Here is a 26800-nt window from a genome sequence, read left to right as displayed (position 1 = left end):
ATTAGCTTGTGGTATTAGGCTGATCAAAGAGAGGCTGTCAGCCTGTCACAGTAAGTAACAAAATCAAAATCCAACATGTTATGTTTATCAGCTTATATGTTACTGGTGTGTATTTGTTTTTTCTTAGAGAGAAAAATAACACATACGACTATTGAAGAATAATAGTTAAAAATGCACATATATTAAAGCAATAATTTAGTGCAGGCAACAAAATTCTTAGTTGCATTTTTGTTATTATACAATTATAATTTATATTTTTCTTTTTGGCTGATGGAGCCTCCAAAAGGAAGTAGTTGATCTAACATATGCAGCTGGAATATTTTGCACAAACTAAGTTATAGAAATGAAAACAATATCATATTGATTAAAAATAATAAAAAAGCTTAATGTCCTTCATCAAACCAAATTTCAACTAATAGTCTTTTCAAAAATACCAGAAAGACCAATTAATCTGACTTTGAATTATTATAGTTAATGCATATGCAAACTCTTTTTTAGAAAATTTGTAGAAGTTATGGGAATCACATCAGCGTATTTATAATATTTTTATCTATTATATGCATTCAATACTGAATTTTCAGAAGAAAAAAATGGCTGTAATTTAACCCATTATCCTTTACTCCATCCACCCATGGAGCATGTAATAGAAATCTCAACTGAAATACCTCATCACTACATGAAAAATCTAGTTCTGAATATAGTCCGACATAGCCACTGTCAAGTTGTCAAAAAAAAAAAAAAGAAAAAAAAAAAGGAAGAGTATACTCTGAGATAAGGTGAAAAGAAAAAAAATTTATACTAATAAAAGCTTGCTAAAATTCAGTTCCTGACACTAGATTTGTTCCTATGCTTAGAAGTCAACATTTCAAGGACTCAGCACAGCTTAAATGAGTAAATAACTATAGAAAGGTAGAATACATTGAAAGATGCCTCTCAAAAATATGTCAAATGAAAATTAAAAAATGTATATACCCCCAAAAAATGAAAATAAAAATCAGAAGAAGCTAGGAGTGCCGACGATCAAAAGTATACTGACATCTGCACATTTTTATCCTCAAACCCACACTTCTCATAGAACTCCCTAAGCTCAGGTGCACATGCAAGTACTACCTTATAGCAGCCCGTAGCCTTGGCATGGTCAACGAGGTGCTTGACCATGCGCTGGCCCAGGCAAAGTCCGCGGGCAGTCTTGGCCACCACCACATCCTCGATGTGGCCCACCTTGCTTCCACCTCTGATAAATTTTTTCTCGATGAACACACTACCAGTTGCGATTATCCGCTCCGTGTTGGGATCCTCAATTACGCATATGCAGTGGCTCTCACCAAGTTTTGCTACTTCTGCAAATTGAACCTTAAAATTGTAGAATATGGGAGTCACGTTTTAAAAACAATTTGATATTTTATTTTCTTATTATTTGTTTATTGGTTTGAGCTTTTGGGTGAAACCAAATGGGGGCTTTATACTGCTCCATGTATCACAAATCTGAACAATTCCAAACTGACGCAAAACAGATGCAGTCAGAACCAGTGAGCAGTTTGTATTATATAGCTTTAGTATCTTTTCAATTTTGGTACGCACTTTGGGCATGATTTGTCAAGTATAACTATACCGATATACAGCTCTAGCATCAGTTCCTCGATAGGATGTTAGTGGATCCAGACCCATAATGAATCCAGAGAAAAACACTCAAATATCAGTCTGAACCCTTAGTATGTAACTCAACAGAAAGAAAAATAATACTGATTACCGAACAAAATTAGATTTGGCCGGAACAAAAAAAAGGAGCAATCAATCAGTAAAATGCACGGTGGTACTGATAGCTATTAGAAATGCTTGTGTAAATGGGAGCAAAAAGGAGGTCAGGGGCATACCTGGAATTCAGATTCGGTGAGTTGAGGGCACACTGTAAGCTGGCCAAGGAGCTCTACAAAACCCTTTTTATGATCGGAGATCTCTAGGCGACGAATTGGGAGGTTGCCTTCAACTAATGGAATTGACGTCATTCTAGAGCCTACAATAAAAAAACATTTGATAGATTCAGGATAGGAAGGATGAATAGTGTACAAGCAAGCAGATCAGATACAGGTCTTAAAATGATTTAGAAGAAGGAATCCACAGGGGAATTTGAAATCTGATCCCCTTTTGCAGAAATTTGCTACTGAAAAGACTACATAGTGGAAAAGAGATACATCAGATTAAACAATTCAAATGCAAAGTATACAAAAAAAATCTAATAAACCTGGATCAAATCTCAAATTCAAGAAGCGATCCTGATCCCAAATTCCTTGGCAGTCTCATATACACTCTTCCCCACCCCTCCCTTTCTATTTAAATACTTAATAAATTTAAAAATTTCCCTGGATGAACAAACAGTAAGAGAAGATTTAGAAGGCTTAAGGATTAAGCGATTGAATGAGAAAGAGAACCTGGTAGATGGGGAGATTCAACACGGAGAGGGGGAGTCATTGCGAACGCGACTGGTACTGATCGAATCACAGAACAGATAAACTGAGGGAGGTGCATTTATAACTTATAAGTGAGATTGGGCCTTTTACTTGGTCAAAGCCCAATCAAACGAGTCTTCACTCTCTGCGTTAACGCACTATTTGAGTATAGCTTCAGACCGTACGATTAGAATCTGGGTCTTTTAATATTCGTGCGGATTTAAATCGCACGGTCCTTATCTAAAACTAAATATTTGAGTTAACTCAGAGGATTGAATTCCATTCAAACCTGGCGCCTTTTTTATTTATTTTTATTTCCTTTTTCCCTTTTCTCTGTTTAATGTTTTTTCACGCGTAGATTGCAGGGTCTATTATTTAAATCCTGGCCGTCGGGTTTGATCAAATGGTTCAGATTGAATTTGTTATAAATGGCTCATATTAGGAGTTAGGCTGGGTTGCTATGGATAGCATAGTGGCCTCTATGCTACGGCTCAATATTCGAGTTTTCAAAATCCAAACGGTCGATCCAAACCGTTCATCTTATTCTCCATATTAATATCTGCTTGGAGACCATATTTTATAATTTTCTGAATTTTTTTACTATTTATTAAGCCACTTTGAAAATCGCTAATCCAACGGTTTTACTGTTTTGTGCAGCCACCGTTGGATCAACAATTTTGTAAAATACTTAATAAATAGTAAAAAAATTCATAAAAATGTAAAATTTGGTCTCCAAGCAGATATTAATATGGAGAATAAGATGAACGGTTCGGATTGACCGTTTGGATTTTGAAAACTCGAATATTGAGCCGTAGCATAGAGGCCACTATGCTATCCATAGCACCCCAGCCTAACTCTCATATTAGATCTCGCGTCTGAAATATAAACTAAACTTTATTTTCAGGTTAGATTCATACACCAATAATAAATTAACATCCACAACAATGAAATATTAGATATTTTTGCATGGACATGAAGAAACCATAGATTCAAACCTCTTTGTTATAACCAATGGTTTAAATAGCGTTTATCGCGAAATAGCGTACGGGTTAAAAAAATCGCGCTATGCTCAAATAGCGGCGCTATAGCGCGGAATAGCGCGCTATAGCGGCGCTATTTGGGCATAGCGCCTATGCTTTTTTGGTCGGAAAACGCTATAGCGGCGCTATAGCGCCGCTATAGCGCGCTATTTAAAACACTGGTTATAACTAATGAAAACCAGAATAATTTTGAAAATTGTAAAGAACAGTCTACTAGCGTATACACTAAAATAACATAAAACTTTCAAGTCATCCAAATATAAAAAATTATAACGGAAAAAATGTCATGTAATCAGATTATTGAATCTCTAAGGACTTTTAAAAAAAAAAAATTTCTTAACAGCCACAGTTTTCTTTTTATTTTCGGACACATTAAATATTTAAATAGTATATACGCTGTTGCATTTCCTTATTTTTTTATTTTTCACCCCACAGAAATTGAAATATCCAAATTTGTGAATCAGCTTTGATACAAAATATTTAAAAACTAAATTCTAATAACTCAAAATTTTCCAGACACTTAATTATATTTATTTTTGAATGACAATTATGCATTTAATTATCCCATTTGTTTATCTCTTATGATTTGACTAAAAGAAAGAAAAAAAAAAAGATAAGTAAAAGAGGTGCCAAGTCAAAATTACATTATTTTTTTCAATCCAACTCGGTTTCTTGCCAATCGCTACCCAATTTCTGGGCCCGTTCCTACACGCTTACCTAAATTCCATTTGTGAAGTAATTTCCGTTGCATGATTATTTTAATTTCTCATCCTTTATCCTTTGATATTATGCATGTCATCGTCAGCCATTTTTAAAATCATACCTTAATAAATAAAAATGATCACGGGTTGTTACCGTACTACGGCTCTATATTCGAGTTTTCAAATCCTAACGGTCGATCTGAACCGTTCATCTTGTTCTCCATATTAATATGTATTTGGAGACCAAATTTTACATTTTTTGAAATTTTTTTACTATTTTTTTAGATATTTAGAAAATCACTTGATCTGAAAATTCTGGACCATCCAAAAACAGTGATTTTCAATAAATCTAAAAAAATAGTAAAAAATTTAAAAAAAATGTAAAATTTGGTCTCCAAACACATATCAATATGGAGAACAAGATGAACGGTTCGGATCGACCGTTAGAATTTGAAAACTCGAATATAGAGCCATAGCACGGTGCCAAATCGTAATATGCATAGTACCATAGACTCACTCAATAAAAATTATGAAATCTTTTGATAACAATTTTATCATATTTTAGAATAGTGATTAAGAATTTGGAAAATTTATTGAATATAATTATTTATTGAATTCAGCTCAGCTATAATAAACTTCTGAATAAAACCCTGATAATTCTTAATAATACCGATGATCAATCAAACATATCTACCATGGAAGATAAAGAGACAAGTAATGATGACATTTTTTCTCGTATGTAATGAGCAATTCAAATTGACTTCTTTATTTCATAGATAAATGATAGTATTTATTGAAAATGAGAAGAATCCACCCTTGTCATTTTCAAAATATATTCATAGGGTTCTAGAACAAGATGCATATTTTGTTGTCAAAATACAAGCCACAACTTTAGTCAAATTAACTATTAATCTGTTGCTTCCACAACGAAGAACAATGACGTAAAACCATATTTAAAATTCATTAATTAATTCGAAGATTAATTATTTGATGAATATAATTTACAAAATGATGGCAGAAATGTTTCATGAAGCTTAGAGTGAGTTTATAGTTCACAATAATAAATCCTCAAAACTAAAGAAAAATGAATTTTAAATCGGTATAGCATCAATATTCCTTTTTAGTGCCACCACTACTAGATAATCCGTTTTTTCTATGAACTGAAAAATAGCTTGTTCCACTCTTGAAAAAAAAAACGGTAAAATCGCCATTTTCATGCGTTATTTTTGGAAAAACTCCCGTTGCAAATAGTCTCGTCGGAAATACTATTTCTTGACTTTTTCCATGAGCCCACCATTAAAAAAAAGGGCACATGAAAATAATTCCACACTTAGCCTCTGTCTGGATTATTTCCAAGGGCAGCTTATACAAGACCCATCCAGGTATTTCCAAGACTAACGAATGTGGACCCCACCTAATTATTTTCAAGGCTAGCAAACATGTGGCCCACCTAATTAATGCAGTTTAACAACACATGCACACTATAATTCAGTTTAACAAACAATTTAATGCAGAATTTAAAATAAATATTTTTTATGAAAGTTATTCGAGCCTTGTTATGAATTATTATAAGCAGTAGGACACTCACAGAGGTTACACAAAAATATATATTATTCTATTTCTACAGCAGATTCTTTCAAAAGTTTTCCAAATTCATGCCAATAGTATGTAACTCGTCAGCAAGATATTATCTTTTGAGCACAGTAAGTTGGGGGAAAAGGGGATTGAACACAAAGTTACATTAATTAGTCGTAATAAAAATAATATCCAACAAGCTAAATTTGCTTTCATCATTATAAGCAAATGATCCATTTTTTTTTTAACAAAATTGCTAAAATTCCTTTTATATCCCATTGACTCAGTGTAACAAAATTGCTGATTTAAAAGGTTATTCATTATTTATCAATTTTTATAACACTTTTTTTTGTCTTATTTAGTTGACAGACCTTGTTATATTACCTCATCCGCCAATATGACATCTTCGAAATTATGTTTTTTTTTTTAAATATCACAATATGATCTCACAATTTAAAATTACATTTTACAGTTAAAATATATTGTTACAATCACAATTAAACTATAATAAGAGATTTTTAAGATTTGTTAAAAATCTCAAAATATATTTTAAAAATTAACATAAAGTGCCAAATAGCGTGATAACATCGATTTTACCATTGATAGCGTGAATATGCCCCAAACATGTACAACCTTTATTAATTTTAAAATCTTGCTGCCGTAATAAAAAACATAATAAATTAAATACTATAGTATAGACATGTACAATATAATTTGTTGCTGAATGATTTATTATTAGTGCAATCCAGCTGAGCAGTTGGAAAGATAAACTAGAAAACAAAATTATAACAAGGATATGTTAAAGATGAAATTATTTGTTAATAACAAATCAAAATTCTATTGGTAATAAAAATTAACTAAATAAAAAAAATTCAACTAACATATGTAAATACTTAATCATCAAATAAGCATAAAAAATAACATATATAAAGAGACTTTTGAAGTTCTCCCAAAAAATAAAAAGTTACACAAAATCTTTCTAATATTTTGAATCTTCACTATGGCATGAAACTATTTTTTCATATTACGTTTTAAATAATTATTTAGATTGTCATATAATATGGAAGTATCCCAATAAAGTATAATGAAGATTTAAATTTGATAATCGAATATGATATATGAAAATATCTTTTTAAAGAATAATACGAATATCGTTTAGACGTCTCATAGTATAAGTTTATTAATTTTCTCTTATATCTCATTTATTATATATATATATATATATATATATATATATATATATATATATAGAGAGAGAGAGAGAGAGAGAGAGAGAGGGGGTAGGCTAATATCAAATTGATTGTTTCTGAGGTTCCTGCAACTAAGTTGTTTTTAAATTTTCAAAGTTCAAAAAGTAGATCCAAACCGTTGATCCAACGGTTCAGTCTGGTTTTACTGACCATCGGATCAGCGATTTTCAAAGTGACTTAATAAATAGTAAAAAAAAAATTTGGTCTCCAAGCACATTTTAATATAGAGATCATATCTAATGGTTTGGATCGACTTTTTGGACTTTGAAAATTGAAAAACGACTTAATTGCACGGGACCTCAGGAACAATCGATTTGATATTAGCCAACCTCTCTCTCTCTCTCTCTCTATATATATATATAGAGATGGGCTATGGTGCATTGCAATGCATAGGCCATGGTGTGCATTAGACCATAAATCACCGATTCAAAGTCCAAATGACCGATCCAAACCGTTCATCTTGTTCTCCATATTAATATGTGCTTGGAGACCAAATTTTATATTTTTTGGAATTTTTTTACTATTTATTAAGCCACTTTGAAAATCGCTGATCCAACGGTGACTGTTTGGAACAGTAAAATCAGAAGCCACCGTTGGATCAGCGATTTTCAAAGTGGCTTAATAAATAGTAAAAAAATTCCAAAAAATGTAAAATTTGGTCTCCAAGCACATATTAATATGGAGAACAAGATAAACGGTTTGGATCGGCCATTTGGACTTTGAATCGGTGATTTATGGTCCAATGCACACCATGGCCTATGCATTGCAATGCACCATAGCCCATCTCTCTCTCTCTCTCTCTCTCTCTCTCTATATATATATATATAGAGAGAGAGAGAGAGAGAGAGAGTGTGGCTAATATGCATTCGGTTGCATATGGACCGAAGTGCTACCGGTCCAAATTTGATTTTTCAAAATCCAAACGGTCAATCTGAACCGTTCATCTTGTTCTCCATATTAATATGTGCTTGGAGACCAAATTTTATATTTTTCTGAATTTTTTTACTATTTATTAAGTATTTTACAAAATTGTTGATCCAACGGTGGCTGCTGATTTTACTGTTTTGTTAAGCTACCGTTGGATCAACAATTTTGTAAAATACTTAATAAATAGTAAAAAAATTCAGAAAAATATAAAATTTTGTCTCCAAGCACATATTAATATGGAGAACAAGATGAACGGTTCAGATTGATCGTTTGGATTTTGAAAAATCAAATTTGGACCGGTAGCACTTCGGTCCATATGCAACCGAATGCATATTAGCCACACTCTCTCTCTCTCTCTCTCTCTATATATATATATATATATATATAGAGAGAGAGAGAGAGAGAGAGATGGGCTACGGTGAGTTGCGAAGTAAAACGCGTTTCTACTTCACGCCGTATTTTTATTTTGAAAGTCCAAACGACCGATTCGAACAGTTAGATGTTTAATCCTTATTGAAATGTGCTTGGAGACCAAATTTTACATTTTTTGAAATTTTTTTATTATTTATTAAGCATTTTTGAAAATTGCTGTTTTGCTGTGAACAGTAAAAAACAGAAAAAATTTCTGGACCATCAGATCAGCGACTTTCAAAATTACTTAATAAATAGTAAAAAAATTCTAAAAAATGTAAAATTTGGTCTCCAAGCACATTTCAATATGGAGAACAAGATGAACGGTTCGGATCAACATTTTGAACTTTAAAATCGCAAAATATGAGCGTGAAGTAAAATAGTCGCTTTACTTCGCAACTCACCATAGCCCATCTCTCTCTCTCTATATATAATTATTTGAGATAAATTCTTTTTTAACCAAACTTTTTAATTTTATTGAATTTATATTTTTAACCTAACTTAAAGTATCGTTCATGTGACATTCTTTTTTACTTTTTTTTTTTCTTATATACAAAATTTATAGTTGGCATCATTCATATAATACATATTTATAAGCAATAAATAAGTAACACATGCATGATTGATCATGCAAAACATGCATTCTTTTTTACTTTTCTTTTGATATTGATTTGTAAAGAAGACCGGTAAAATATATTAATATTAAATTTCAAGTACATATTTGCTAGATCAACCACAAAAGATACATATATAAATACGAAGAGTTCGCCACAAGGTTTTTTTTGCCACATAACATCAACTAGTTCATTTTTATGAGGAATGCTTCCACTTAAATTTTATTATTTTTGTTCAATTTATATTATATCAAGTGGTAAAAAAATAACTGAATCTAGTTAAATATGAGAAATTAATTCTAATGAATTTGTATTTTGTATCTAAGAAACTTAAAGATACCGTTCTTCTCGATTAAATTTTAAGTAGAGCTAAAGAGTTAAGTGTTAGGTAGAAACATATTAAGAACATGTGCTAAGGTGGCATGCTTCAAGATAAATGGTGTCATTACGAACCCGTATCCTCTCAGGTATTGCACAATTATTGCAGAGGATCACTTACTTTACGGTTTGAGATTAAATCTCAACCGGCTTGGGATTCGGGTCACTGTAGGGGGCCCCATTTTTGGGCTTTGAGATTCGTGCCAAGTTAAAAAGTACGGTTCAGATCTAGTAATTGTAAAAGATTCCCTTATCAGGTATTGGAGAGGATGTGAATTCTGTCATTACAGGGGCGGAGGCAGAATATTAAACAATGGGGTCAAAAGCATATAATTATTATAAGTCCCCAATTTGTACACATTTAATCATCTATTTTTTTTCTTAAAAAAATGAATGGGGGTCAGCTATGCAAAATTTTCAGAAAATCTATGGGGGTCATTTCATAGATACCTTTAACATTTAATTATAAAATATACAAAAGTATCATATATAATAATTAGTTTTTGAAAATAAATGGAGTAACTTAACCCCCATTTGATCCACTTACATTCGCCCCTGGTGTCATATTAATATGGGAAAAAGGGATTTATTCTTAAAAATTCAGGCAAAAAAAAATTTATTCTTATTAAAGAGATGTTGTTAGGACAGATTAAGAAACTAAGGAATCTAAAATATTCTTAAAAATTCTTGCCGACCATCACCAAAAATCATATAATTTTTTTTTAGTGCATCCCACATGAAATAACTAAAATTAACAATTTGGATTCAATATTGAACTTTAAGATTTTAAAATAAAAATGAAATATTAAGATTATGATATAATGTGAAACTAAAAACTTATGACTAGAGAATATTTCTCTTAGTATGTTTGTTATCATAAAGAGCCAACTTTTGAAAAGTGAAATATAACATATTAATTTATTTATTTCAGTGAAAAATATTTTATGCATTTAATATATGAACAAAAATAGCATTTCTAATCTCTCCCCACTGCTACCAAAGTAACATAGCCATAAATTAGAATGATGCAGGGAAAAAAGAGAGGTGAAGAATGCATAATTGTTCCATATTCTGTTGTCGTAATATAAATATAAATATAAATATAAATGTACGCTTATTTTTATGTTTGGTTGTGGAATAGAGTTATTATGAATTAAATTGTTTACATCAAATTAAGGTGGATTGAGTTGATTATGTTTGATTAAAACTTGCTACTTAAGTCATGGATTAAATTACTATTGTTTGGTTGGTCTAATGAAAAGAGTGAAAATCAAAAGTTGAATGTTAATTACTCCTTTGTCAAAAAAAAAAAGAAAGAAAGAAGAAGAAGTTAGAATGTTACTCTAACGGTGGATTCCACATGCGGAATAAATGTAAGATAAGTTACTCCATCTGAAGAGAGTAAGTTACTCCGAATTAATTAAGATGTTACTTCATCTTGCTTTTTTAAATTTACTTCTCGTTTGACAGCTTACAATTTGAGTTTACTTTATCACTTACTTCACAAATATGTACAAACAATATATAGTCACATTAGAGATATTAGTGGGTGTAAATTTGAGGAATTGATTAACAATGTAAAGGTATTACTAGAAGATAATTAGTAGAATTGTTTAGCAATATATTATAATTAAGTCTATAAATAGACCTCATATAGTTGTAAAAAAACACAAGCTCAAAACAAGATCATGTTCTTTCTAAAACCCTTTATATTTCGAAATGAAAACTTTTAAAAAAGAGAAAAGGTAACATCCCCCGGGCTACAGTTCCTCGAAAATCCCTGTGTATAAAAGTCTTCCCTTTTTAGCTTAGTTCTGACGTGCTTTCAACTGCCACAATTGTCATAATTTCAAGTATAATATGTGTATGTTTATAGGATAATATGTGTATGTTTACAGGATAATATGTGTATGTTCACAGGATGCTATGTGTATGTTCACAGAAGGTGGTCCCCAACAGCTGTCATGCGTTTTCAACAGTTGTCACGTGTTTTTAATAGCTGTCACGCGTTTTTAACAGCTTTCACGCATTTTTATGTTGACAGGATTTGTTGAATTAGTTTACAAGATTTAGTATTGATGTTTACAGAATTAGTTGAAAATATCCGGAGATTTTTAGGGGACTGGAGTTGGGGGACTAGCTGCTTCCTTTAAAAAATTCAAACGAATTTAATTATGGGAAAAAATAATTTTTTAAGATAAGAGCATCTACATCCCTAAAACTCAAAAGGATTTCTAAATAACTGTTAACTACTTTTTAGAAATTATGATCTTTAAAGTTTCTAACTCTTACATTCCTGAAACTCATTTTAGAGTTTTTATTAAGCCACGTCAGCAACAAATTAAAAAGGAGAAACAATTTGAGCCAATCATTTGGCCAACATAGAGTTTATAAACAGTTTCTTAATAAGAAACTTTCCTGCATAGTTTCTAAATAAGAAATTCTCTTACATCCCTAAAACTGGATTAGAAACTGTCACGTCAGATTAGAAACTCTAATAGTTTCAGGGATGTAGATGCTCTAAAACATCACATAAATATTTTCTAATGCAAGTTAAGTTTTACAAATATGAACACTTCATATAGTAGTTACCCATATTTGGAGACTAGAGATGAGAATGCTCAAGAGTAAAATGGGGTGTTGCGCTTGTTGGAAAGATGCGGACCGGATCTTACTGCCCATTGATTTATTTTTTATTTTTTTTTGGAACTGGATAAAAATAGGAAACAATAAATGGTATGATATATTTATTTGTAATATTTTCTTTGGTGGATATATTACGCGCTTCCTACAAAATTCTAGCAAATCCTGAGGTTTCTATTTTTAGAAGATTATTATAGATGCATGTTGCAATAAAAATACATTTAACAAATTTGAAAGTTTCTTTTGGAAGAAGATTCTTATAGATGCATGTTCCCAGATAAAATATGTCTTTAGAAGATTCTTATAGATGCATCTTCCCTGGATAAAATGATCAAAGAGATTAAATTAAAATCTGTTCGGTACGTGTAGATAATTGAATTACTCAATCATTAAGGTTTCTGAAATCGATTGAACTTGAACTTGTCAATCTTCAAATTGAATTTTCATGTGAAATATTACAAATTTATCCTTAATTAATTTTTATTGTCCTTGCTTCATATTTAGGAAATAAATCTGATGTGATTATCTACGATTCCAAATCTCTCCTTTCATTTTGTGAAATAGCGCCATTACCGTTATAGCGGTTGTAGCTAAAATAGCGCAATTACCGTTATAGTAGTTGTAGCTGAAATTGAACACTTTTATTCTATAGCGTAGCGTTTAAGGTCCGAAAACAAATCAAATTAAAATAGATAAACCAAAGTTTTATTAGATTTTCAAAAATGAAACCGAACTTAATCAATCAGTTTGTTTGGTTGAACAAAAATAGAGTATTAATTATAAAAATAAACATTTTTTTGTTAATTTATTATTATTTTGTAAGATGAATTAAATTTTTTGTTTGATCCGGTTTAACTAATTTTACCGAACTAAGCAATATATATTATGTCGTAATTTTTTAATTTTTTTAAATGTTTAGTTCGGTCGGGTAATGAGTTTAAAAATTATGATCGGTTCAGTCTAATCAGTTTAAATTTTTCTAAATCAAACCAAACCAAACTATTAAACAAGTTTTAAAAATTAAACCGAACTAATCCGTTTAACCGAAATAATTCGAACGGTTTAAACCAAACTATCTCGGTCCTGTTTAAAACTGATTAAACTGGACTGATGAACACCCCTACTAATATGTTGTGACTATTTGTGTACCATGGTCACTCCTGGTAATGATAAATGAAAACTTAATTTAAAATTTGATAATGATACGGCACGCTACATCAAGTCACATCATAGCTAACCAAAACATGTCACAACACAAATTTAAATTTCTTATCTTAAGCAAATTGTCACAACCTCATTTTTTGTATTAATACTAGTATCATGCTCATGCGTTGCAACGGGACACACTATAAGAGAAATTTTATTTTGAAAAAAATCATTCAATAAAATTAATAATTATTCAAAAATTGAGGGACATGATCTCTGAATAGAATTATATGATTTTGTATTTTTTGTGATCTCTTATAATAATTTGATGATGTGATGTACCAATGATTTGAAATAATAGCTTTCCAATTTTAAATTAATTTGTACAAAATAGAATACCTGATAGGCTGATATAGCTGATTAGATATAATACCCATGCCATAAGCAAACTGAACCAAAAAACCTGAAATTAAAAATACATTGGTATTTTAAGTACCAATGATTTCATATTTTTGGCAACTTTTCCAATTTTATTTTCTTTCCCTTCTTTCTGTCCCACTGATTTGTGCTTCTAAGATTTTTAATTGATTTTCATTGTGATATGTGTATATCTGTATAAAAACAAAATTGATAATATGTTTAGAATTCTTATGGCAATAGCTATAGCAACATAGAAGAAAAATAATGAATAAAAGAAATAAGGAAACATTATTATAACACTAAATTGGAGAGGGAGAAATAAGGAATGAATGAAATAAGGAAACATATTATATAGCTCAATTTCAGAATTTATTTAATTTTAATTGTAATGCATTGTGTAGTATTATGTGTGGTGAGTATGTTTTTAGTTGAATTTAGACTTCTACACATAATTCAGATTCATTTAATCAAAAGAAGACAAATTATGTAATTAGAGGGCTAAGATTAAATCTTAAATTTCATCTTTCAATCGCAGTCGTTGGCGGATCGGACACCCTACGTGCATAATAATGGAATGGAGAAATGGAGATATGGAATTTGAAATCCAAACGACAATTCTATAACAATTGATATTTACTCCTATTTGCTATTAATTGATGCGTTCGTATAAAGTTTTATTCTTTTTATTTTTCTCTTGTACAAAAACAAGAAATAAAAAAAATTGAAGGCACTTAATATATATACATGTTCAATGTAACCTAGTCTGTTCATTTAATAAATCCTTGATCTTATCCAATAGACCAATTAATACTTAAATATAATTTTATGTGCATGCCTCAATCATAAAATAAAATAAGGTCAACTATTTGAATTTAAAATTTAAATATTAAGTAATCCAAAGTATTTAATAAAAGGTTCAAACCGCTCAAAGTTTTCTCCTTTGAAATACAAGACTTTGTAATTTCCATCTACTTAAACAAGGACATAATCAGAAAATATGTAATTTCATTTTATAAAGGCAGCTAATGCCTAATAATATATATTTTTTTATAAAAGTTGAAATTTTAAAAAATAAAACTGAGAATTTCAATTTACAAAAATGATTAGCTATACTGTTTCTGAGTTACTGTAAATCTGAACCAATTAAGAAGTACATACTTCCTTGCTACCTATATAAATCAAAATCAGGTATTGCAAATTTTCCGTTCCTCAAAATGGTATAGAATGAGGCCGGCTAATATCGCTGGCATCCCAAATATTAATGCGCGTGCATGAAATTAAATTTGATGAGCTAGAAAAAATTAACGTCTATTTATCTCATGATATCCTCTATATTTAGGTCATTAGTCAATCATCAAGCAATTTGAAAACAAATAATGGTTCAGTTGTATCAGCATTTAATTGATGATTTACATTATATTTGATACTAAAAACATAGATAAAATATGTAATAATTTCTATCAATTTTAATAAGCATTGTATTACTTGTGAGAGTTATTAAAATAAGCTAGTTTGTGTATGGAACATATTTCATTATCCGGGAGCAGGTACGGTGACGGTTCATTAAGGGCTCTCGGGCCTTTTTGGGCCTAATATGTGATATGAAAAGAAGGTCCAGTTTAGTACTGTTAATTGTAAAACGGCATTTTTTTTTTTTTTTTTTGCAATTGTTGATAATATGGGCTTTTAAATTTTAGAAAAGCTAGTTAGTTCTTACAAACACCAAGGAATTTTCTGCAAAAATAATCTCCAGTGAGCTGACATGTCTACTCCAAAACTAATGATTTCTATTGTCTTTATAATTATAGGCAAATGATCCAATTGAGCATTTAATTTTCATCTGTGCTTCAATGAAAATTGAGACCATATGTTTCTTCTTTAGAGTTGTTAACTATATTAATTGCATGAGAACAGTTAGTAGTTAGTAGTACTTAGTACCATAAAAATTAAAATGATAAAAAACATTATGATTACATGGAACATATTGTTATACCTATATAATTAGTACTAAAGAGTTACTTTACAAATATTTATTTCCTTATCCGGAAGTTCAATATTGCGACATTATATCACAATTCATGAAATTGTTTTGCTCCTCTTTGAAATTAAAAAAGTTTGTCAAACTAGTTCAAAAGCACTGAGAAATTTTGTTGTTTCCATGAAAACTTGTTGAGATCTGAAGAGGGTATTTAGTGTTTATCGCAGAGGAGGTGAATAAGAAGAAGAATCTGACCAGTGGGACATAAGACATATGATAGATGAGTTGAAATTAATAGTAACATGGGCTATATTTTGTTTAGTTTTGGGCTGAAATAAAACTAGTCGGGATCGGATCAGAATGTATAGGTCAGATGAAAAGAAATTGGCGTTGAAGCAATTCCATGACCGTAAGTGCCATGATAGGGAAATAAAATAAATGAAGAAATTTGAAAGAATTGAATTGGCACAGGTGGTCAATCATGCGAAAATTATATATGTTAAAATTTATCTTGCAAAATAGTTGCTTTCCGATCCATATTGGTTTACATTTCAAAAAGTTGGATTTTTTTGTTTTCATCTATTCTCTTGGTAACTTTTACATTTATGTTCATATTATGTATTTGTAGTGAACTTAAAAGTTTTTACGGGTTGGGATCAACTTTGTTATTTTTTAATATATAAAATAATAGTATTTTGTTGTTTATTATTAAAGTGTATACTATTTTTATTGCTTTTTTTATTACATTATTGTTTTTATCTAGTATCCAATTAGTTAATGGGTTTAAACCCAATAAACTTATTCGAATCCGATTCTTGTCTCTCCTTGGCAGAAATTCTACGTCCGCCCCTGATTGAAATACTTATTAAATATTTTTCTTTTTTGGCTGATCTAGAATATGCTTGTACTTGAAATTTAGTATTAATATATTATATGTTTCGTTACAAATCAACATCAAAAGAACATTTATATGGGAATAGAGAATGGTGTTTTGCATGAACTATCATGCATGTATTACTTGTTATTGTTATAAATGTGCATTATGTGAATGATGCTAATTAACTATAATATTTTTTTATCCTAATATATCATCAACATTTTTTTGCCTAATACAATCTCAAGTCCACTCTTTACTTTTATTCATTGTCCTAAATTTTAACCAAAATATGGTCCAACAACACAACAACTAATATAGATGGTGTGCATCATATTCATTCCTTGAGAAATAGGTCTTGTTAGCGGATCAGCTGTGTTATTGTCCTTATTAACTCTGCAAACCTTCATATCACCTCAATCGACTCTCAAGTCAGGTGATACCTTCATAAAACATGTTTGGATCTCTAGTGCGATCTCGATTCTTCACCTGCATTATAGCTTCATTGTTGTCACAAATGAACCTGATGAACTGAGAATCACGCTAAGTTCGACCAGGAACTTTTGATCCAACAACCTCTCCGCACAACTTCTGGAGCTACTACATATTCAATCTCGGTGGTTGAATCAGCTGCGGTCTCCTGCTTGGAACTCCTTCCAGCTCACAACACCATCATTGAGAATGAACACATATCTCAATTACGATCTCATATCGTCATGGTCGGTCTGAAAACTAGTATCGGTGTAACCCCTTACAACGAGCTTAAATTCCCGACCATAAACAAAGAATATATTCTTAGACCTTTAGAGGTACTTCAGGATATTCATGACAATAATTCAATGTACCAATATTAGATTAGCCTGATATCTGCTAGTCACACTTAACGTGTATGACACGTCCGAGCGGGTGCATATAATAACATACGTGATAGAACCAATTTCTGAAGCATATGGCACTCTCCTCATGCTATCAAGCTCAATAGTTGTCGAAAGACACTGTTTCTTGCTCAAAGAAATGCCATGTGACTTTGGCAATAAACATATCTTGGAATCTTACATGCTGAACCCCTTCAACACTTTGTCAATGTATGCACTTTGACTCAATCCTATGAGTCTCCTAGATCTATCTCCATAGATCTTGAAGCCTAGTATATAGGCAACTTCACTCAGATCCTTCATTGAGAACTCGTTCATCAATGAAGCTTTCACAGAGCTAAAAAGGAACATTATTTAGTATCGTAAGTATGTTATCCACATACAACACAAGAAAAATGACTGCACTCCTATTAATCTTTTTGTATACACAAGGTTCTACTTCGCACTAGACAAAATCAAACATTTGATTTTTTTTGTTAAAGCATTTGTTCCAACTCCGTGATGCTTTCTTCAGTCCATAAATGGATCTCTGAGGTTTGCATACTTTCTTAGCATTACTAGGATCCACAAAACCATGAGGTTGTGTCATGTACACATCCTCATATAAATCCCCATTTAGAAATGCAATTTTGACATTCATTTGTCATATCTCATAATTATGAAATGCGATAATTACTAAGATAATTCGAATTGACTTAAACATAGCCACGAGCGAGAAGGTTTCATCATAATCAACTTCTTGAATTTATTTAAAATCTTTCACAATTAGCAGTGCTTTGTAAGTAGTCAAGTTGCCATCCATGTCCGATTTTATTTTGAAAACCCACTTGTTCTCAATAGATTTTATCCCAACTGGAGGACAAACCAAGTTCCTTACTTGATTGCCGTACATAGACAAATTGCATGGCTCCTAGCCATTCTGCAGAGTCGGGACTCACACCAGTGGAAAATATGGAATCAGGATCGGTTATATACGCATATTAGTATCGGAATACAACCGATCCTGATGAAGGCGATACTGATAATACAATAATCTGCATCGGTTGTTTAAACAACCGATCCTGATACTATATTTTTTCAAAGATGGTTCTGCAAAAAAAAAAAAAAAAAGTATCAGCATCGGTTGTTTAAACAACCGATGCTGATACTTTTTTTTTTTTTTTTTTTTTGCACAACCAATTTTGAAAAAAAAAAGTATCAGCATCCGTTGTTTATAAACAACCGATGCTGATACTATTTTTTTTTTTTTTTTTTTTTGCAGAACCTCCAATTTTCTTTATAAATGGAGAGTAAAGCTGAAACCAATTTGTACCGGTACATCTAAACTGATAAGTTACCAAATGTAAGTGGTATGGTATATCACCTTGAAATATCTGAAAAATGGAGATTTAACAAGTTCTTGAAGAACTCCATCCAAGACTTCCTTATTTATATGATTGACGGTCTCATAATCGCAACAGCAATCCTCCACCATACCAGAATAATTCCTTGCATCCTATTTCAGAAAATAAGCATGAAAAATTTAGATGAATTGTTGTTAATTCGTGCATTACTTCACAAAATTCGTACTTAATCTGGAAAAGAAGGTTTCACACTTTCACCCACGGGGCATTTACAGCTGTTGCTCGATATCCAAAGCATCGGGAAGCTTCTAGAACTGATAGCTGTCGCCAAGAGAATCGCTGACACTGCACCGACCACTGCCGTCAGGCGCCATAAACGGCGACTCTGCGGCGTCTTCTCCCTGCCTTCTCGCTGACAAAGAGTACTGAGGATTTTGAGAGGCAGATACGGAGACAGAGAGAGACGCTAAGTTGAAAATGAGAGGCGCGAAATGAAAATAAGAAGAACCCTAAGCAGGTTTTATAGGGAGTTATCATTAGGATCGGTTGTTTATAAACAACCGATCCTGATACTATTTTTTTTTTTCAAAGTTAGTTCTGCAAAAAAAAAAAAAAGTATCAGCATCGGTTGTTTATAAACAACCGATGCTGATACTTTTTTTTTTTTTTTGCAGAACTAACTTTGAAAAAAAAAAAGTATCAGCATCAGTTGTTTATAAACAACCGATGCTGATACTTTTTTTTTTTTTTGCAGAACTAACTTTGAAAAAAAAACAAAGTATCAGCATCGGTTGTTTATAGTTGTTTATAAACAACCGATGCTGATACTTTTTTTTTTTTTTGCAGAACTAACTTTGAAAAAAAAAAACAAAGTATCAGCATCGGTTGTTTATAAACAACCGATGCTGATATTTTTTTTTTTTTTTGCAAAACCAATTTTGAAAAAAAAAAAGTATCAGCATCAGTTGTTTATAAACAACCGATCCTGATACTTTGTTTTTTTTTTTTGCAAGTATTAGGATCGGTTCTTAGCTTAGAACCGATCCAGATACTATCTGGATCGGTTCTTAGCTAGGAACCGATCCAATTAGTTCATGTGCTGTGCTTTCATTAGCTTTTAGTATCGGTTTTATTGATAAAACCGATCCAAATAGGTATTAGTATCGGTTGGTTCATACAGCCGATCCAAATATGCCGATTCTGATTTCAGTTTTTCCACTAGTGTCACCATCGCTTCCGCATAAGTCAAAGGATCTTTGGTATCTAATTTTGTCACCACTTGGAACCCAACCATCTTTTAAGTGGATAATTTGGTCATTAAGACATAAAATTGAGTATGAAATTCAAATGCTCATGGTATAGGATGGTCCAATAACTCACTCTCTAGGAACACTTAAAAAGAGTTTTAGTGGTCCAAGAGACAAGATTGAACTTGTTGGTTCGATCGATTGACCAAAACTAAATTTGCCAATTTCGACTAAACTATCTAATACCGTTGCATTCACACTAAACAAGGTATCATTGAAATCCGTAGAGAGGACACCATATGAGATAGGGCATGAAAATGTTCCTAATATGTCTTTTCTAAAGATTTGGGGTTGCGACTTGCGAAGCTTATATCAAATGGTTGATATCGGACAAATTAGGACCCAAATCAGACAAGTGCTTGTTCATTGGATATCTCAAGAAAACCAAGGGATATTACTTCTATCAGTCGTCTGAAAGCAAGGTAGTTATTGCCAGACATGCTGTATTCTTGGAGAAAGAGTTTCTTACAAAAAAAGTAGTGGGAGTAGTGTGCAACTTTCAGAGATTTATGATGCAACACCTAACAATGACATCAGGTTAGATCCCATTGTCCCACCCATGAATGTAGAGACTAGTGGGAGTCAACAAGAACCTATTTCGCAAACAATTGCGGAAGAAATTCAACTTTTGTCCCATGAAGCAATTTCACAAGGAGTTGTGGAAGAAGGTCAAGAGGCAAATTCACAAGGGGTTGTGGAGGAAGCTATTAAACCTTAAGCACATGTCGTTCATAGGTCAGCAAGAGCGAGTCATCCACCTGAAAGATGGTTGGGTTCCATGTGGTGACAATATTAGATACTAAAAATCATTTGACTTATGTAGAAGCAATGGCGAGTCCCGACTATGTAGAATGGCTAGGATCCATGCAATTCGAAATGCAGTCTATGTACAACAATCAAGTATGAAACTTGGTTGATCCTCCGGTTGGGATAAAATCTATTGAGAACAAGTGGGTTTTCAAAAGAAAATTAGACATGGATGACAACTTGACTACTTACAAAGCACGGCTGGTTGCGAAAGATTTTAAACAAATTAAAGGAGTTGATTATGATGAAACCTTATCGCTCGTGGTTATGTTTAAGTTAATTCGGATTATCTTAGCAATTGTCGTATTTCATGATTATCAGATATGATAAATGGATGTCAAAATTGTATTTCTAAATGAGAATTTAGATAAGGATGTGTACATGGCACAACCTCATGGTTTTGTGAATCTTAGTAATCCTAAGAAAGTGTGCAAACTTCAGAGATCCATTTATGGACTGAAGAAAACATCGCGAAGTTGGAACAAATGATTTGACAAAGATATCAAAATGTTTGATTTTGTCTAGTGCGAAGTAGAACCTTGTGTATACAAAAATGTTAGTGGGAGTGCAGTCATTTTTCTTGTGTTGTATGTGGATAACATACTTCTGGTAGGAAATGACGTTCCTTTTTAGCTTTGTGAAAGCTTCATTGATGAATGAGTTCTCAATTAAGGATCTGGGTGAAGTTGCCTATATACTAGGCTTCAAGATCTTTGAAGATAGATCTAGGAAACTCATAGGATTGAGTCAACGTGCATACATTGACAAAGTGTTGAAGAGATTTAGCATGTAAAATTCCAAGATATGTTTCTTGCCAATGTCACATGGCATATCTTTGTGCAAGAAACAATGTCTTTCGACAACTGTTGAGCTTGATAGCATGGGGAGAGTACCATATGCTTTAGAAATTGGTTGTATCACATATGCTATTATATGCACCTGCTCGGATGTGTCATACACGTTAAGTGTGACTAGCAGATATCAGGCTAATCTAATATTGGTACATTGAATTATTGTCATGAATATCCTGAAGTACCTCTAAAGGTCTAAGAATATATTCTTTGTTTATGGTCGGGAATTTAAGCTCGTTGTAAGGGGTTACACCGATACTAGTTTTCAGACCGACCATGACAATATGAGATCGTAATTGAGATATGTGTTCATTCTCAATGGTGGTGTTGTGAGCTGGAAGGAGTTCCAAGCAGGAGACCGCAGCTGATTCAACCACTGAGATTGAATATATAATGGCTCCGAAAGCTGTGAGGAAAGGTTGTTGGATCAAAAGTTCCTAGTTGAACTTAGCGTGGTTCTCAGTTCATCAGGTCATGTGGAGTTCATTTGTGACAACAATGAAGCTATAACACAAGCAAAGAATTGAGATCGCACTAGAGATCCAAATATGTTTTATAAATGTATCACCTGACTCGAGAGTCGATTGAGATGATATGAAGGTTTGCAAAGTTAATACGGATAACAACACAACTGACCCGCTAACAAAACCTATTTCTCAACAAATGTATATGATGCACACTGTCTCTATTAGTTGGTGTGTTGTTGGGCCATATTTTGGTTAAAGTTTAGGACAATAAATAAAAATAAAGAGTGGACTTGAGATTCTATTATACTAAAAATGTGCATACCTCAAAATATATCATCCATATAGTCCAACAACAGATAAGTGAGGTGCTAGTAACACCTCGAGATGCCAATAAATAGTGTATGTATTACTTCTTTTTGTTAAAGTTCCAGAATTGGACCGGTTTCAAAAATACGCTAAAACATGCAATAATATTTAGTGTCTCTGTGTTGTTGGACCATATTTTGTCTCATTGTATTAGGCGTAAATGTTCTGAGCTTGTTTTCTGAGTAGTTGCAAAACTAAATGAAATAACCAATTGACATTTTTATTAATATCCAAAAGAATTAATAAATTTCAAATTCTACTCATTTTTGCGCATAATTTTGAAGATTGTCCAAATCGGTCAAATTCTCACTTATTTTTAATTTACTTTTTGGTTATTTTTCAACCGGTTTCAGAATTAAGACCGGTGAAATTCTTGACGGTTGAAAAAAAACGAACAGGTGAGTTTTTGTGTGATTCGCTTGTTTAGGTGAGCCGAAATAAAATATTTTGATACTTTTGCCTTGTTTACGTGGCCCATTAAGGTCCATCAATAAATATATTGAGAAATTTTCAGTGATGTTCCTCGAATCATTAAATTCTCAATAGCTGTTTGTGTCGTTTTAGGCGTACTGTTGCAACTAAAAAAATGATCTTTTGTGCAACATTAATAATTCTTCCCAATTATTTCTTAAATAATAGCAAACAATCTTTATTCATTAATTTTATCTCTATTTTGATTTGCGAGACTCAGGCAATATTTTATTATATGTTTTATATCCATGTAATTTAAAAACTGGAAATCAATTATAAATACTGGTTAATAATTCCAGTCAGACTATTAATACCTGAATTATATTTCTACAATTAATGTTGGAATTGTTAAGTTATTTTAAAGTAATTGCCACTAGTTTACAATTGGATGTACCTTCTTTAGCATTCCTCCACGTTATTCTGTACTTTAAGGGTATCCATTAACAATTCACCCCAAAAACACAAATCAAGACAATTTTTTGTTTTGCTTCTGGCTTCTGTTACGTGACGCATTGCCATCCAAGAGAAATATGCCAACCAGCAGGCCCTTATCCACACTTATACCCGTTAGCTGTTGGACTGAATTGTTAAAAAAACGGTGGGGTTCTCAATTTCTCATCGGTTATAGGATTATGAAATCGGTTGAAAAAAAAACTGGAAAGGAAGTTAAAAATCAGTGAGATTTTGATGGATTTCAAAACATATTGTAAAGACTTTAATTGACGGATTTAAACTGTTTAAAACTAAGTTAGTACTTCAAAAGTAATGTGTTTTCATGTAAAATTTACAAAATTACGAATTAATTTAATATAAAGTTAAGAGGTTAAAAAAGAAGACTTGTAAATTAGCTTTAATGTTTGTAAATAGTTTTTCTTATTAATTTATTTGTTAGTGGTGTTTTTAACCACTAACCAGAAAAAAAAAGAGTTAGCTTTAATGTATTCATTTTTCACCTTTTTTTACTATTTGACTCTTATTAAATTAATTCAAAAGATTATAAATTTTGTATGGAAACACATAATTGGTGAAGTAGATCAGTTTTAATGGGTTAAATTCGTAGATTTAAAGTTAATATACTAAACTTTGGAGTTAAGTTCATAAAAAAATTTGATGAGCTTTCTATAAGTATTTTGATTGCTCCGGAAGTATTTTTTTTGGACCCTGATAATTGTCTCCCCACTCTTATCCCCCTATTATCCCCCCAATTTTATTTGTTCAATCTCGTCTATATTTCTCACACTACTAGAATTCACTCTTTTTTCATGCTCTCGAAAATGGCTTTTTCCAAGGGATTACCCTTGAAAAAAGCCCAAAAATCGTCATTTTCAAGCGCTACCCTTGAAAATACTACCGTTGATAATACCCTCCTTGGAAATAGTCAGTATTTCCAAGGGGACCGTTGGAAATACTACTTTCTAGCTTTTTTCAAGAGACTACCCTTGAAAAAAGGGCCGTTGGAAATACTTTCAAATTTGACCACTGTCTACATTATTTTCAAGGGGAGCATCGTGGAGCCCACCATATTATTTTCAAGGGGAGCATCGTGGAGCCCACCAGATTATTTTCAAGAGGAGGGAACATGGGTCCCACTTGAACATTTCCAAGGGTGACACCCCTGGGACCCACTTGAGTATTTTCAAGGGCAGTTTATGAAGGACCCACCCCAGCAAATTCATGGCCAACAAAAGTGGGCCCCACCTGGTCAGATGTTGGTGCTATTATTTGAATGGGTTCGTGCATTTTTTTCATGAAAATACTAGCCTCCTTTTTTTTGTACCAAAATGCTTTCATTGGATAATTCTCTCGGTACCAACCCAATATTCCTTTACAATCCCCAATTAACATTCAAACTGATAACACATCTTACAAATCAATAATAAACACATTGATAAAAGAGATTGCAAAGCATTTAATAAGCATAAATCTTTAATATAATCAACACATTATATCAAAAGAAGATGAAAAACTCTTTACAACACAGTATTGTATGCTTGCACACTACTAATATACTCAAAATATACCCACTATGCTATGAGTTAACAAAAATTCACATAATAAGTTAACACCTAGTTTGTTGATATGCTAGAAGTTGTAAATTCACCAAAATGTGCACTTTCGGACACCTAGTTTGTTCTTTACCTTGTTGCATCAAAGCCACCAATATAACAATATTTGGAAGCACTTATCCCACCATCCGGCCCCTACAAAAATTAATAATAAATGACAATGTAAGAAAACAGAGCTCAAGTATTTAATTTTTCAAACAACAGTTCCAAAATTGCCCTTCTTTGCTTACTCCATATATGCAATTAAAAACTAAGCATAAGATTGAGTGCTCGTGCAATACCAAGCAACTGAAATATTCCAACATAATAAGATTGCAGTTTTCCAGTACATGTTGACTAATTATTTTATCAAAATGATATTAACTAAAAACATTGTTCATATTAAAATGAGGTACATGACTACAAATACGATCTATTATTTCGGCAAGGTACATTGAGTTTTAGAACAATTATTACCAATTTCTGATTTTTCTACAAATTATAGTGAATTTTCCAAGTTCAGCACTTAAACACAAGTTCCAGCTCAAAAACAACATTCGGTATCAAACTAACCATGAAAGGAACTTAAATTTAACATAGCTCTGGGTCATTAAATGAATTGAAATTAATTGAGGGTGTAGTTCATGACTCCTTGAAACTTTAGACACCAAGAACACTTCATTGAATCTGCGGTATGTTCTACACAAAAATGACAAGGCAGCATGCTAGAAAACATGAAAAAATGGTACCAGCTTAGGTTGGTACATAATCTGATCTGCACAAAAACACTAGTTCGACCCAGCTAGAAAATTTAGAAAATAATGAAACTTAACAGAGATGTAGATCATGAGTTTCTTGAATTTCAGAGACCAAGAACACCCAATTCAGAGTTATGAGCTGTTCTACACAAAATTCACAAATCAGCTTGTCAGGAAATTAAAAAAAAAACAGCAAACAGTGCCTGGTTCAAAGGAGCAAAAGCATACCCAAAATACTCCTAAAAATCCCACCAAAATAACAAAACACCCATAGACCCTCCATAAGCCTTGCGGTGACCTCGAAGTAGACCCTTATATGAAGAAAACCGAAATGAGAATGCTAAATATGATGAACAATCATGCTGAAAAATAGCACTATCTTGCCTCTTTGTCAATTGAATAAAACCTAAGGGCTTGATTGATAACTTCCCTAAATTCTTGGAGACCTAGACAAACATGTATACAAGACAGCCGCAAACTTGAAATAATTAAATCCGGTCACCAAAGTTACCAAATAATGTCTTGACACAACACCACAACTTTCTCATTTCAAGTCCAAATCAACCCCAAATGAACCTAAGTTAAATCCTTCATGTTTCTGAACAAAAATTGAGTATGTTCAAGCATCAGCCCACTCATGAAATTGCCAAAATACCCCTTCACTCGAACTCAAGTGGATTTTTCATGAATAACTTATATAGAAATATAGAATTGTGAAATGATAATAAATACACCTCCAAATGATAACAAATAGACAAGTATCTTTCAAATGATAATCACTTAGGCATACTTCTCTTGTTCTTTCAATTTGTTTAGGAGCCTTGATCTTTAGATTGAAATAAAATAAAACTTCACAATTAGCTAAAATTAATAGTTTTGGAATAAAAATTAACCTATACTCTTGTTGGGAAAGAAGAAATTAAGTATTTCAGCAAACAACCCACTCGGCATAGAAGAAATTAAAGTTAACCTTCTTCGACGATGAGTCCTCCAGTGAGATGCATCTTCACAAATATCTTCTTTCCTGTATGAGAGCAAAAGGGGAAACCTTAACATACAAATTGAAAACAAAATAAGAGGGAAATGTTTACCTAAAAACAAAAGAA

The 26800-nt window shown here is 32.0% G+C and overlaps 1 protein-coding gene across 3 annotated transcripts; it reads right to left on the bottom strand.

The window, feature by feature from the left end:
- Positions 1 to 772: 772 nt before the first annotated feature.
- On the bottom strand, positions 773 to 26800 carry LOC144560671 (putative glucosamine 6-phosphate N-acetyltransferase 2). Of its 3 annotated transcripts, XM_078309916.1 has the most exons (4): positions 26786 to 26800; positions 2243 to 2253; positions 1875 to 2014; positions 773 to 1353 (listed from the first exon to the last, which is right to left on the bottom strand). In XM_078309916.1, the coding sequence occupies exons 3-4, from the start codon at positions 2004 to 2006 to the stop codon at positions 1021 to 1023; spliced, it is 465 nt and encodes a 154-aa protein (XP_078166042.1). In that variant the 5' UTR covers positions 2007 to 2014; positions 2243 to 2253; positions 26786 to 26800; the 3' UTR covers positions 773 to 1020. The 3 variants fall into 3 exon arrangements, with proteins under 3 accessions (XP_078166042.1, XP_078166040.1, XP_078166041.1); XM_078309914.1 differs by lacking the exons at positions 2243 to 2253; positions 26786 to 26800 and adding an exon at positions 2430 to 2533; XM_078309915.1 differs by lacking the exon at positions 26786 to 26800 and having other exon boundaries at positions 2243 to 2338.

The sequence above is a fragment of the Carex rostrata genome, chromosome 10 (genome assembly GCF_964058835.1).
Source record: "Carex rostrata chromosome 10, lpCarRost1.2, whole genome shotgun sequence".
Classification (NCBI taxonomy): domain Eukaryota; kingdom Viridiplantae; phylum Streptophyta; class Magnoliopsida; order Poales; family Cyperaceae; genus Carex; species Carex rostrata.
This window is presented reverse-complemented; position numbering and strand designations above follow the sequence as displayed.